Genomic DNA, 15,229 nt, shown 5'->3' on the forward strand with positions numbered 1-15,229 from the left:
CCCAGCTACTCAGGAGGCTGAGACAGGAGAATCACTTCAATCCGTGAGGCAGAGGTTGCAGTGAGCCGAGACCACGCCACTGCACTCCAGCCTGGGCGACAAGAGCAAAACTCCATCTCAAAAAAAAAAAAAAAAGTTGAATGCTTTTTGCAGTGGTACCATCATCAGTTTCTAAATACCTCCTTTCCTCAGATTCATTAAAAAATAAGAGTATAACACTATTTGCCTTTGGTTTTAAACATTTCATAACTACTTCTTTATGGATATCACCAGAGAAGGAACTATAATTCTTTGTTCCATGTTGAAATGTTCATGGATGTATTTTCAAATCTTCAGTCTAGAAAAAACACAGGCAGCATAAAGTCAGGAATGCTGATAAGAGGTTGCAGTCAAGCAGCCTTCGTTGCCAGAGCCTCCACTCAAATTGCTTTTTCCTGTTTTCTGTCCCATTTAACACCAGTTTCCCATAATCCTTGGAGTTCCGATCTCAATTGCCTTCCTTCTCTTTAACTTGATATTTCTATGGTCAGCTTGACTTGCACTGCTGTGTACTGAGATGCAGCCTCTCACGGGAGGAATCCCCCGCCCAGCACCTGCCTCGCCTTGTTCAGATACTGCAGGTGAATGAATTAGGAGACCATTAAAGCATGCTATTTTTTTGTTTAACTCTGAAACAGCGCACTATGTGAAAAAAAAGTGGGAATAGGTCTATGTTTGTCTGAATTTAGAGACACTTTTGCCTCACCATCTGCATTGTGAATTAAATTTTAAGTGTTACGATAGCTTCAGACCCCAATAAAATAGAAGAGTTAGTTCAACCTAGTCACTGCCCCACCTCAAACAACACTAGGCCGTCCTCACCCCATCGGGAGCCTACCCCATCGTGCCAGGGTTTGGGGGGAAAGTCAAGCATTATCTTCCAGAGGAAACACTAGGCGGGTGCCTCGGCTCGAAACCTTCTGGTCTCCCATTCCCAGGTCTCGCTCCAGCACTTCCTCCGAGCTGCTCTTCGTTCTCCGGCTGCCCTCCAGACTCGTGGAGGCGGTGTGCGAACTTGAGGAGCCATTTGCAGTCACTGTGCTGTCCCCGTACGTCAATGTCAGGTCGCCTTCGGTCAGGATGAAATCGGAGTCTTCCTCTCTCAGTGGCTCTTGGTTCTGAAAAGTGCAACCAACAACAAGAACAACAAAAATGAGAGACTGATATCTTCCAGGTTTGGCACCAACCCTAACCCCAATCCCAACTCATCTGAAAACTGGGGATTATGAAACTTGCCTGTCTTGAGCCTCTAGTGTGGTAACTGGACGCAAACTGTAGAGGGCTAGGCACAGTTGCCAGGACTAGGACTTAGAATACTAGAAAACAGTTCCTGATTTCAATGTCTGACAGCTTGGGGTTAGTGAAAAAGGGAAGAAAGGGAGACCAGCCTGGATTTCCAGCTTCTCAACACACAAAGAAAGGCCAGAGTAGGGTAATTGGGCAAACGTTGCAAACAGGTTTTAGGTACTGTCTTTTCTGGGTGGGCATTCTGGATGGGCCTCCCGCCCTATACAAACCGTCTCCAACCCGTCTTGTTTACATTGGAACTACTCTTTGTCCTAGACAGTAATTCAGGGAAGAGGACAAGCCATAATTAGGATTTCCTCCCTGTTTCCCCTGTCATCTCCCCACAGGAAAACTCTGGTAGGAAGCCCACCCGCCACATCCTCAGGTGGATGAATCAAATGATCGAGGGAGAGCAAAGTCGCAAGCACTTGAACTATCAGATGGTAGCAAGAGTGCCGGAGACGGCATGAGGTCAGACAGGATCTTCTTCCTCCAATGGATTTAACCAACAAAACAAGGGCAAGGCCACAACCCAGCTCCCCCGCTGCATTGAGGCCTATTGAGTACTGTGCACTGCCTTCTAGAAGGGCAAACACAGTGTCAAATACGCTGGGTAAACGGATTTTTTTCTCTCCTCTTTCCCACCGACCCTTCAAAGCTGATCTGAAGTCCTGTATCCTCTTATGAGACAGAGTCTCTGGGGTGCCGAACTGGCCTCTCTGACCCCCTCAGGGCCCTCGCACAGTCACACTGCCCAAGGCCATGGGCAGATTCCCCCAGGTTAGTGCCTGGACTCCCCATCTAGGTGACAAACGCCAAAGGGCAGTGACCTCCTTCTCCACACCTTGGCACCTTCCTCAATGGTGCTTACCTCATAGTAGGTGCTAAGTGAATGCTGGGTAAATGCACCAGCTAGGGAAGACTCATGGGTTGAGTTTCCTCTCCCAGACTTATTTCTGTGCACTCACTGGCGCCAATCACATACTTGTTTTCTGCATTCTCAGTGATGTCAGCTTCTCCACACACAGCCTACAGTGTGACTCCACTTAACTAATGCTTCAGCATTTTTGACAAGCAAGCACGCAACTCCTCTCACTTGCTGCTTCACATCCCCACTGGAATGAAGCAGGGTGCAAATGCCCAATGAGATAAAAGTCCTGTATTCAGGCAGATGCTCAGAGCACAGTTCTAAAACTTGCTCTAAACTCCCAAATTTCCTCTTTACCAGTGTTTAGAAAGTCCTGAAACTCGATCTGCTTTACAGTAGCCTTCCTTCTTTCTCTTCTTATTTTTTTGGGACGGAGTTTCACTCTTGCCACCCAGGCTGGAGTGCAATGGTGCAACCTTGGCTCTCTGCAACCTCCGCCTCCCAGGTTCAAGTAATTCTCCTGCCTCAGCCTCCTGAGTAGCTGGGATTACAGGCATGTGCCACTACACCCGGCTAATTTTTGTATTTTTAGTAGAGATGGGAGTTTCACCATGTTGGTCAGGCTAGTCTCAAACTCTTGACCTCAGGTGATCCTCCCGCCTCGGCCTCCCAAAGTGCTGGCATTACAGGCATAAGCCACCATGCCCAGCCAGTAGCTTATGTCTCCCATCCGAATTTCCAGCTCCCAGGGAGTTCACCTTCCCTGTCTCAGCACATCCCAGTTCTCCCATCCATACATGTGCAACATAATGATTTTGTTCATCTCTGTCAAAATCTCTCTGCCAGGGCTCTTGGCTTCCAGTTTTCAGGGAAATGGTCCTGGCACATATTTTACGGCTTCAAGGTTTGGAGCCATGGAAGGACAGAGGCAAACATGGGACAACTGCAGGTAAGAGTAATTCTGCAAATGAAAGAAAGCCCACGAAAGCACCACAGAGGAAACCCTGGGCATGAACTGTGATGTGGTCCGCTTTCACTCTTTGCAGAGGGAAGCAGAGCCTAAATTCTAAAACAAAACTGGATGTCAACCCGTTGCATTTGCGAAACTCCCAAGCCCAGACATAGTACCCAAGGAAAGGCCATTCAGAAACAAGGCCATAGTAAAACCCATGGAGGCTGGGCGCGGTGGCTCACGCCTGTAATCCCAGCACTTTGGGAGGCCGAGGGTGGATCACGAGGTCAGGGGTTCGAGACCAGCCTGGACAACATGGTGAAACCCCATCTCTACTAAAAATACAAAAATTAGCCGGGTGTGATGATGGACACCTGTAATCCCAGCTACTCAGGAGGCTGAGGCAGGAGAATCGCTTGAACTGGGGAGGCAGAGGTTGTAGTGAGCTGTGACTGCACCACCGCACTCCAGCCTGGATGACAGAGCGAGACTCTGTCTCAAAAAAAAAACACCCATGGAGAGGCTGGGCGTGGTGGCTCACACCTGTAATCCCAGTACTTTGGGAGGCCGAGGCAAGCGGATCACTTGAGGTCAGGAGTTTGAGACCAGGCTGCTCAACATGGTGAAACCACGTCTCTACAAAAAATACAAAAATTAACCAGGCATAGTGGCACGCAGCTGTAATCCCAGCTACTCGGGAGGCTGAGGCACAAAAATCGCTTGAACCTGGGAGGCAGAGGTTGCAGTGAGCCAAGATGATACCATTGCACTGCAGCCTGGGCAAGAGAGCAAGACTGTCTGAAAAAACAAATGAACAACCCATGAAGAGTGATTCTGACATCAAAGCCTAATAATGTTACATGCAGATGATAAAACCAATCTGCTCCCTTGAATTCTAGATGATAGGATTGACACAAGTTTGTTTTGTTACGCTGAAGGTCTGTATAATCATGTAACTAGCTGTGCAATTAAGTCTGCTATGGAAATGCAGTGAAATCACCATGAAAACACCTGCAAACAACAGTGTGTGGGGACGTGTGCATTTTAAATAACCAGAGGTCATTTTCAAAAGTGAAAGAACATTGTTAGGAAGGTGGATACCACACCTAAGTGGTTTAATGTTAGTGGAAATAATGACTGATGAACATCTTAGAAATCTCCAAATAAACTTGGCAAAGTAGAAAACACCTTTTAGATGGTTGGTAAGAACCATGCAACAGGTGTCAAAAGCCATGAGAACTGCCCAATCTGAGACCCTCACCCAGCACTAAACTTTGCAGTGAGCCCCTTCACCTCTGTCAATTTTGGGTTCCTCCATTGATAATTTTGAAGAGACCCTTTGCTCCCACTGTCTCAGCAGCAGGCCCCACCATGTCTGGAGCTGGCTGAGACCCTAGGCAGGACCCCGGCTAAAAGCAGCAGCAGCAGGACTGAGGGTGATTCTCACTAGAAGCCCAAGTCACTCAGTCTTAGGTTGGCTGTGGGGAGTCACAGCCGAAACATGACCCCCCGAAGCAAACTTGGAGTGAGTCCCTTGAACTGCTGGGGGAAGCACTTGAAATTGATGCAATTCTAAGCTTACTGAGTTTACGCCGAGTTCAAACTAGTCCGGATATTCCTAATCTATGGGCAAGGGACTGGTTAGTAAGCTTCAGATTACATAAGGTTTTTATAAAGTTTTAATAGTAGATTTGTTGTTTTACTATTACATAGACATGAAAAGTGATCCTTATTAAAACCCAATTAAGATGGAAAGTTTTACAAAGTGTTTAGAAGAGACTAGAGTTAGAAGACAAATTTATATATATAAACCCAGTGAAACTTAAGATCAGAAAGTGTAATCACAGTTGGGGCTTCATTAGTGGGAGAAGTGGAGATGCCGTCAGCACCCTTAGTCTCCGATGATGTATGTAAAGGGCCCCTACTACCACTTTAGACAGCAGGCCAAACTGAGCAAACCAGTCAGCATTCAGCACAAGACAGCTTTTCTTAAGTAAGCTAGTAGCAGGATGAGAAATTACAAAACTAAGTTTTTAATCTATTAGTCTGTGTCCTTCTAACCTAACAGGTAACTAGCATTATTATTTAGGCTGAGACATATTACATTTAAAACTTACCACAAGCATTAGACATCACTTTACAAACTGGGAGCAGTTCTAGGGAAATGGTGTTCTCACCATCCTACATATTTCTTTTTGTCATTTAAAACCAGTTTATCGCAGGTGGCACAGGAATTTCATTTTTATATGGGGAGGAGCCGTGGGTGTTGAAAGTTCAACTGTCTTTAAGAGAAAGACACATGAATGCTGCTGTCACATTTGGTGAAATTTCCAAGCAACAGCCGTGGCAAAACTACATTTTTACCAGGCAGAACCTGCTCCGAAGCGGGTGAAACCCAGTAGCCCAGCTGAGTTTCTAAGCGTAAAGTTCTGTTGTTGCCTACCAGGACTTTTCAATGGTCACCTTCCTCTGAGGGGGCCAAGGAGGGGTCCGAGGGCCTAGGGATGACAGACACACAGAGCTTACTCTCTGCAGCAGCGGGTTTAGGACACACGGTGACTTGGCAGTTGTCATCCCTGTTCTTGAAGGAAGAGCGTGCCATTTAAAGAGCTGCATCCTCCAATCTCGGCTGCTCTGATGTGGCTGCCCTTCTCTTCCGCCCCAGCGCCCCCACCTAGCTATGCTGTCCACATCCCTTTCCCCTCTGTACCACATGAATGTGCACTGCCTTTCCTAACCCTGCTACCCCTCGTTAGAACTTACATGTTTAGGGCCGTTCTCTTTCAGATCTAGGCTTTGTGTTCTGCCTCCTCATCACCAATCAAGTAAACTGCAGGTCATTTGCTAAGAATGTGAAGACCTGCATGAGGGTCCCAGCTAATTACTAACTGTGAACTCGGGGCCAACTCACATCCTCTCTGAGATGCACTTTCCTTCTCTGTAATGCTGCAGTGCTTGCTGATTTACGGTATGACCCAAAGAATGAACTTAGCCTTTGTGAACTCTAGAGCTGTATGCAAATTTTAGAAATTCTTTTCTTCCAGGGCATAATGACTGTGTTAGGGACAAGATGATTAGGATGGCCGAGGAGGGATGAAGGAAGGCCTTTGACCTCTCCTCTACTCCTTCCACGTGGGTAGCTACCTTGCTCTCTCTACCTCTCTGCCCTGCACCCTGCAACCCACACCAGGAGTTCAGGAGTCAGCCCTAAATCTAAGATGTCCACCAGTGTACATGTTCTTTTCATACTGTGCTCAGTCTATTTCCAGAATCTGAAAATGGAAAGAAAGGGCCTAACCATATCAACATAAACTATTTAGAAAAGGAATCCTTGCATGTTTTGTGGTTCAGGGTATCTTCATGTATTTCATCATTTAATGCTTCCAGCCAGCCTGTACTACTAGGCCCATTTTATAGATTAGAAAACTGAGATGTAGGCCTGGAGCGGTGGCTCACGCCTGTAATCCCAGCACTTTGGGAGGCTGAGGCGGGTGGATCACGAGGTCAGGAGTTCAAGACCAGCCTGGCCAACATGGTGAAACCCTGTCTCTACTAAAAATACAAAAATTAGCCAGGTGTGGTGGCACATGCCTATAGTCTCAGCTCAGGAGGCTGAGGCAAAGAACTGCTTGAACCCAGGAGGCAGAGGTTGCAGTGAGCCGAGATCGTACCACTGTACTCCAGCCTGGGTGACAGAGTGAGACTCTGTCTCAAAAAAAAAAAAAAAGAACTGAGATGCAGAGCACATCTATGGCCTGTCAGGGGTTGCGTTCCAATCCAGTGGCTCTGATTCCAAATCCAGTGTTCTTTCTACTATACCACAGCTGCCAATGTTGGGGAATCCCATTACCCTGGTAAAAGGTTTCTCTGTTACTGTGCAAAATCTATAAACATAGGTAAGTTGGCCATTTCTAATCAGCTTATTAGAGAAGCAAAAATCTGTGGATTTGGAGGCATAAGTATGATGGTTTCTTCTTATGTAAGACACTGCCCTGGCATGGTGACCAGGACTCCAACCCTGACATGCAGTACTTACATCATACACCTGGGGACTGGTCAGACATCGAGCTAGCAAGCCACACCAGGCAGGGAGCGTGGTGGTTAGTGGGGGGCCGCTGTGTGTGAGGATGGGCTTCAGGTAACTTTAAAATGGGAACTAAGGAAAAATGGCTACAAAGAAAACATATACACAAAGAAAACAAAATGTGCTTAAAAATCGCCCGACATTCCACCCACAAAAACCTTCTTTTCCCCATTTTACTAGTACAATACACAAAATACTTGTAACATGCAACAGTTTGAATCAAAGAGTAAGATACACCCTATCAGCCTTAAATAGTAACTGTTAACTCTTGGGTTGGTAATTCCCAATTTTCAGTTCAAACGTGTATTTGATTAATTAGAAATTAGATCCCCCTTCTCCCTTTGTCATGCTGACTGGAAGTTTTGGTTTCAATCAGCATTTCAGCCTCTGACACACAACTGGCTCCAGGCCTTGGAAACAGGAGATAGTGTCCCTGGAGTGGGGAGCTGCAGCCCCTGTGTCCCCTCTGCTCTTGTTCTCTGCATGGATTCCTGTTAAGCCACTCTACCCAGAGGGCAGGTGGTGGAAATGTTGAAGTTGGACAGGACCTTAGGGGTAGCCTGGGGCTACTGCAAAGGCAGAAACTGAGACTTGGCAACATCAAATGATTTCAGTAAGGTTACTCAGACTGTAAATCTCTCAACTTCCCATACAGGACCATTCTTCACTCTACCCATAGCTTCTCTCCTAGACGCTAACACAAGGCTTTTCAACCTCAACACTACTGACATTTAGGGCCAGATCATTCTTTGCTATGGGGGCTGTTCTGTGTATGGTAGGATATTGAGCAGCATCCCTGGTCTCTACACACTACAGATGCCCCTCGACTTATGATGCAGTTACATCCCAATAAGCCCATTAGGTTGAAAATATCATAAGCCAAAAATGCATTTAACACACCTAACCTACCAAACACCACAGCTTAGCCCAGGCTACATTAAAGGTGCTCAGAACACTCACATTAGCCTACAGTTGGGCAACATCATCTAACACAAAGCCTATTTTATAATACAGTATTAAATATCTCATGTAATTTATTACATACTGTACTGAAAATGAAAAACAGGATGGTTGTATGGGTATTCAAAGTATGGTTTCTACTGAACGCAGATCAATTTCACACCATATCGTAAAGTTGAAAGAAATGCAAATTAAAGCCATGATTAAATACCACTACAAACCCAATAGAATGGCTAAAATTAAAAAGACTGACGACACCAAATGTTGATGAGGATGTGGAGTAACTGGAACTCTCATACACTAGAAGTGACTGTGTAAAGTAGTACCACTATTTTGGAAAACTGGCACTGTCTTCTAAAGTTGAACCTACCCATGCCCTATGACCCAGCAATGTTACTCCTGGGTAGATTACCAAAAAAAATATGTATATGTACATCAAAAGACATGTACATCAATAATAGAATAAATTGTAATATATTTATATAAGAAATACTATGGAACAATGAGAACAAATGAACTAGAACTACATATAACAACATGGCTGTATTATACACATGATGTCAAGCCAAATAAGCCAGACACTAAAATATATATACTATATAATCCTATTTATAGAAAGTTGAAAAATAGGTAAAACTATTAAGTGTTGCTAGAAGTCAACAGAGCAATTACATTTGGGGAGGAGGAAGGAGTAGTAATTGAGTCATGAGGGGGTTGGCAATTTTGTTTCTGTCTCTCTTTTTTTTTTTTTTTTGGAGACAGAGCCCAAGTAGCTGGACTACAGGTGTGTGCCACCACACCTGGTTAATTTTTGCATTTTTTGTAGAGACAGGGTTTCATCATGTTGCCCAGGCTGGTCTATAATTCCTGGGCTCAAGTGATCCACCTGCCTTGGCCTCCCAAAGTACTGGGACTAAAGGCATAAGCTACCATGCCCAGCCTTGGTAATTTTGTTTCTTGGTTGGTTTGGTGTTAAATGAGTGTGTTTATTTTGTGATAATTTACTGAGCACTTATTATTTGTGTACTTTTCTGTATATCTGTCATACTTCAATAAATTTTTAACATTTTCAGCATCTCCAAAGACCATATATAATAAGCCACCTGCCCATTTGATGACTATGTCAACTTAAGAAACCATGAGGGGTTGGGCGAAGTGGCTCATGCCTGTAATCCTAGCACCTTGGGAGGCTGAGGCGGGCAGATTGCTTGAGCCCAGGAGTTTGAGACCAGCCTGGGCAACATGGCGAAACTCTCTCTCTACCAAATATACAAAAAATTAGCTGGGCGTGGTGGCATGCACCTGTGGTCCCAGCTACTTGGGAGGCTGAGGTGGGAAGATTGCTTGAGCCCGGGAGGGGAAGGTTGCGGTGAGCCGAGTGCACCACCACACTCCAGCCTGGGCAACGCAGTGAGACCTCATCTCAAAACAAAACAAAACAAAACAAAAAAACCAAGAGGGTTTAAGATTTTGGTTTTTAATTTTCACTTGAGAGCAAGTGAATCTACAGGAACAGGGTTTGCCCTGCATGTGGTCCAGTTATGCCAATGTCAGATCATACAAGATCAGACTTGGCCAAGTTCATCCAACAGGAATTATCCTCCCCATAGGGATTAACAGCTGAAGTTCTACTTCCTTTTCTGACCACAGCATGATTCATTGTGTAATTTTAATCTAATCACCTAAAAAGGCATAGTTCCCTAGACACAAAGCTCTTAAGAACTACATGAGTCTACCAGGTTGTGGGGTAATTACTCTAAGGATATGCAAACATTCCTCTTGGCCAGATACTCACCAGGACTACCCATGGTTGAATGCTCAATGCACATGTTCCATGAGAGGACGAACTATCCCTGTCCCAAGCATGCATCTTTCCTTACTTACCAGGTGTCATTCACTGACAATTCAACAAGATTTCATCCCCAATGTTTCACTGACACAGGGGATGCTACTTAAAAGGATACTTGTGATCAAAGCTGTACCACAGCCTGAATATCCATGCGCTCTCCTGTTTTGTCCGGTTTCCTCTGGCAGAATCTGGGCCGTCCTGGGAACAAACAAGAGGGCACATGCTTAGTTGTACAAAAGGGATCTCAAAGAAAGAGGAGAAAAAACTTTTAAAATCACTTGTATAGCTCTGGAGCTCACAGTCAAACATCCCATGTCAGCAAACTTTCAAAGATATATTGGGAGGTAGCATTTGAGCAGAAATTAAATAAACTCAAAAGGCAGAAAAACAGTCTCCCAAGTAAAAAGGCTGGGTTATGTCTGTGAATAGCTCAAACTCAATTTTATTGCAATTTTCCTCGAAGTATCTTTCAGCAGATTCATTACCCTAAAATAGTCTAGATCCTAACAGGCCAAAATTGATTTATAGAGAATATTTTTAAAAGCTTTTTTAAAAGCAACTTTCCAATCCCCATCCCCAAAGCAGGCCTGTGGAAACCACATTTTGTTGAGTATCCTGACAAACTAGTTAAGGCTTCTCTGTGGTCCTTACCCAGAGGGACCTACACTGTGCTCCAGGTGGTAAGGTACTTGTTTCCCCACCAGTTTTAGGAAGGTGGGATCAGTGAGCAGGGGAAATGAGCTCGAACTAACAATTCTGTTATTTTATCTACCCTCAAGTAGCAAGTTCCTTGCTACTCTCATGCCCTTCCAATTTAAACATCCCCACCTTGTAACTTTCAAAATAACCTGCAAAATCAAACATTCATTTAAGGTTTAGGAAATCTGTTCTGTGCAAGTATCAGAAGCAGCACAGTTAATATAAAACTCAGATCGACTGCAGCAATTTGAGGGTACTACTGGGGCTCTGAAAGCACAGACTGCTTGTGAAGCTGTTACTATCATCATTCTCTTTAATATTACAGGGAGAGGCAACTCCGCAAGTGAGGGACAACTGACAATCACCAAATACAACTTGAACCAAAATTACAAGTAGTTTTAAATCATGGCGAGTGTAAATTCTACCTGCAATGGCAACACCAATAATTAATCAAAGATCTTTGAGAAGCACATAGACAAAAAGGAGAGAAATTAGCAAGCACTATTTATTAATACACTCCTAAAGTTTCCAACCGCAAAGATATTTTTAAAAACTGAATCCCCTCGGTATTTCAGGAATGTTTAGTGATGGATATGGAAATAGCTCAGTTAAACAGGCCCTTCTGCGATTCAGGAAATAGAAACAAGGAGAGATTCCAGAGACCAATTTGATTTTACGTTTTTATAAATCATGGAAGAGAGAGAGCACAGGAATGCCTCCATTTGCAGGGTGACTGATTGCTAACCCGATGACAACTCTGGGAAGATTCCCAAATGCGACATGACTGAGTAGAAAAGTAGCAGATGACTTTTTTGATAGGCAAACATATAATGGAAAAAATTAAATGGTTCTTTATAAAGTAATAGGCTCTAAGCTCTCAGTTCTAAGTGCCTGTAGAATTTTACTAAGGAAAAAGCACAATGATAAACATCATCAGGAAGGATACGATAAACCATCAGGCACAAAACGAGTCCCCCAGAGTCAGTTTCTTCTACTTCTTCCCTTAAATCAGTGATGAAAACAATGAACCCTACTCTGTCATCTTAACCTCTGCAAAACCACAAAGCATTTATTATCACCGGACTACTTAATTTCTTGCCATTTAATCTCAAGAAAGCTACAAGAACCCCTGAATTTAAATTAAAAAAAAAAAAAAAAGAAAGCTACAAGAGACTTATATAAGCCCCAAAAGAGACAATTAAAATGAGTAAAGCAAGGGAATGGCTTCTATTTGACAGCAAACTAACAAAAGGTCTTCTCAGGCTACTGAAAGATATGCCTGCAATCCATGAATAAGATAAAGTGACCTCAGACTCCACAGCAAATCCCGAAATGTAAGAAACTAAGAGATAATGCTTAGAGGCTACAAGGGGTAAATTCAGGACAAATCAAAAGTGTAACTTTGTGAAAAGGGTGTTAAACAACTTCTTATTCCAAGAGATGGTGCCAGAAGCATGATTAGGTACAGGAAGAACTTAGATAAATCCACATATGGTGGCTTTGGGGAAATCAGGGCAGTTCTGTGGGACAGAACTAATTTTTTAAAGCTGACCCGGAAGACAAGCAACAAATGAATGCTTCATGACATGATTGGGGCTGCCATCACAGAGAAGCCATTGAGAGCCCTTCCTGTGGGTCACTGTGGGAACAGGCGGAGCCTCCTTCCTGGCTGCACTTGGCGACTCTTGGATTTTCCATTCCTGTGCTGTCCACAGAAAAAGCAGACTTGCTCTCTCAACTCGTCTCTCCTCAAAACCTGGGTTCACACCTCATGTCTTTAGCTCAGGCAACTTCTAGAGCCTGGAGCATTCTTTTTTCCTCTCACCTTCTCCCACCCAGAACACCTACCTGGCCAACTTCTATTCATCTTTCAAGCCTGTGCAGAAGCATGGCTTCTCTAAGAAATGTTTCAAAAGCGACACAGCACTCCAAGAAGTGTAGGTGTGGATATCACAGGCTCTCTCAAGAGACTATCTGGGTCCTGACTGTGCCGCTGCCATTGCCTTGCTGTGTGACTCTGGGCAAGTTACCTAACCTTTCTGTGGTTCAGGATCCTCATCTGTAAACTGGAAATATTAATAATTACCTACCTCTAGGGGCATTATGAGGCTGGAATGTTGTGATAGAACAAGAAATATATATCTGGTTTTTGTCTGACACAAAACTCCTAAAACCCTTGGAATTTCCTGAGTAGATGGGGTGGGAGGAACATCTTTTTTATTAATAATAAACTCCTTTCAAGCACACCTGAATTTATGCTAATAAGGTGACTCTTGAATGGACACTGATTGCCAGAGAAACCAACCATGTAATTAGAGGATTGGAACTTTTAGCTCCATCCCAACCTCCTGGGAGGGGAGGACTAGGGATTGAGTTAATTATCAATGGCTACTGATTTAATCAACCATGCCTATGTAATGAAACCTCCATAAAACCCTAAATGACATAATTTGGAGGGCCTCCAAGTTGGCGCCACATACTCCCATCCCCATCCTTTGCCCTATGCATCTCTTCCATTAGGCTATTCCTGAATCGTATCCTTTCTAACAAACTGGTAATGGTAAAAGTTGTGTTCTGTGAGTCATTGTAGCAAATCATCGAACCTGAGGAGGGGGTGGGAACCCCCCTATAGCCAGTCAGTCTGAAGTGCAGGTCACGACCTGGGACTTGCAACTGGTGTCTGAAGTGGGGAGAGTCTTGTGGGACTGAGTCCTTAACCTATGGGATCTGATGCTAACTCCAGGTAGGTAGTGAGTTAAACTGTAGGAGGTCCAGTTAGTACTCATTGGGAATTGGAGAACTGGCTGGTACAGAAAAAGACCTTACATATTTGGCACTACAAGTGTTGTGAATGTAGAGAAAAAAGGTTTTATTTTAGAACTGTAAAAGATTTCTCATTTAAAGGACTTAGGATGGTGTCTGATATGTGGCAGGCACTCAACAAATATTGACTCATTATTGTTTGCCATGTGACTTTTTGTGCTGATTAAATATTTGTGAAATATTTAACCCAGAATCTGGCATGTAGTTAGAGCTCATATTACTAATTAAGTTCATTTCCAAAGACTGGATATATAATTTCAAGCACATATTTGTTTGGGGGGGGAAAAAAAAGCCTAGTCATTAACATCATTTGGCTATCTTGTGTGGCTTTTTACACAAGGAATTTTCATCTTTTTACTGCCATTATTAATAGAGAAGCCCCTTCAAGAAAATACCACCAACCCTGCTTATTACCATTTTTTGAGCATGTAACAATGAGTGTCTATTTCTTCTGCATTCATTAAGCACCTACTATGTGCCAGGCACCATGCTGGGTGCTGGAAACACAAAGAGGAATATAACTTAGCACCTGGCCCTCAAGGAGCACTCTTTCCAGAAGGTGAAGGTGGCGGGGGTTGCAGGGGGCGGGTAGGGGTAGGGGAGACAGACAAATACATATTGACTGACAAATGTAATGAAGAAAAAGAAAGCTGATTAAAGAACTGGGGAATAGCAAACAGTCCTATTTTTGAAATGCTTTTTCTAGAATGAATACATAATGATATCTGTGTAGAGTTACATTTCATTCCATTCTTACATAATATTAAAAGATGTTTTAAAAAGTTAAGGTCATCACACTAATAAGAACAGCTTACTTTTTTTTTTCTTTTCAGGGATGGAGCATATGGTAGGCAGAATAATGGCCACCCCACCAAAGCTTTCTACAGCCTAATCCCTGGAGCCTGTTACACTACCTGGCAAAAGGGACTTTGTGGATGGACTTAAGGTTATCCCGGTAGGCCCAGTACAATCACGTGGGCCCTTAAAAGTGGACAAGGAGGGCCAAGCATGGTGACTTATGCCTGTAATCCCAGAACTTTGGGAGGCTGAGGTGGGCAGATCACTCAAGGTCAGGAGTTCAAGACCAGCCTGGCCATCATGGTGAAACCCCGTCTCTACTGAAAATGTAAAAATTAGCTGGGCGTGGTGGCATACACCTGTAATCCCAGCTACTCAGGAGGCTGAGGCACAAGAATTGCTTGAACCTGGGAGGCGGAGGTTGCAGTGAGCTGAGATCACACCACTGCACTCCAGCCTGGGCAATAGAGCAAGACTCTCTCTCAAAAAAAAAAAAAAAAACACACACACACACAAAATGACTGACAAGGAAGGCAAAAGAGTCAGAGGAAGGAATGTAGTAGAAGAAAGGGCAGGAGAGATTCAGAGCTTGACAAAAACTCGCCCCACTGTTGCGGTTTTGCAGTAAGAACACATGGAACTGAATTCTATGACAACCTGACAATCTGAATGAGCCTGGAAGTGGCTTCTCTCCCCAGAGCTTAGGCTTGCCAATACCTTGAAAAACTGGAAGCAGAGAAACCAGCTGAGCCCACCAGATACCTGATCTACTGAACTGTAAGGATGACAAAACTGCATTGTTTTGGCTGGGCATGGTGGCTTATGCCTATAATCCCAGCACTTTGGGAGGCCAAGATGGGTGGATCACTT

General features: G+C 44.0%; 1 protein-coding gene across 3 annotated transcripts in view; it reads right to left on the reverse strand.

Annotated features, from left to right (window-relative positions):
* Positions 1–230: 230 nt before the first annotated feature.
* SLC9A7 (solute carrier family 9, subfamily A (NHE7, cation proton antiporter 7), member 7) overlaps positions 231–15,229 on the reverse strand; it is a 150,336-nt gene continuing 135,337 nt past the window's right edge. For 2 of the 3 annotated variants that reach the window (XM_011982823.1, XM_011982824.1), the window contains exons 14-16: positions 10,155–10,215; positions 7,183–7,288; positions 658–1,157 (exon numbers count right to left, since the gene is read on the reverse strand). In XM_011982823.1, the coding sequence (XP_011838213.1) occupies positions 906–1,157; positions 7,183–7,288; positions 10,155–10,215 (419 nt within the window). In that variant the 3' untranslated portion in view covers positions 658–905. Of the gene's footprint in view, positions 338–657; positions 1,158–7,182; positions 7,289–10,154; positions 10,238–15,229 lie in introns of those variants that run through there. The other variant, XM_011982822.1, reaches the window with a different exon arrangement.

Source organism: Mandrillus leucophaeus, unplaced genomic scaffold (genome assembly GCF_000951045.1).
Source record: "Mandrillus leucophaeus isolate KB7577 unplaced genomic scaffold, Mleu.le_1.0 Scaffold243, whole genome shotgun sequence".
Lineage (NCBI taxonomy): Eukaryota > Metazoa > Chordata > Mammalia > Primates > Cercopithecidae > Mandrillus > Mandrillus leucophaeus.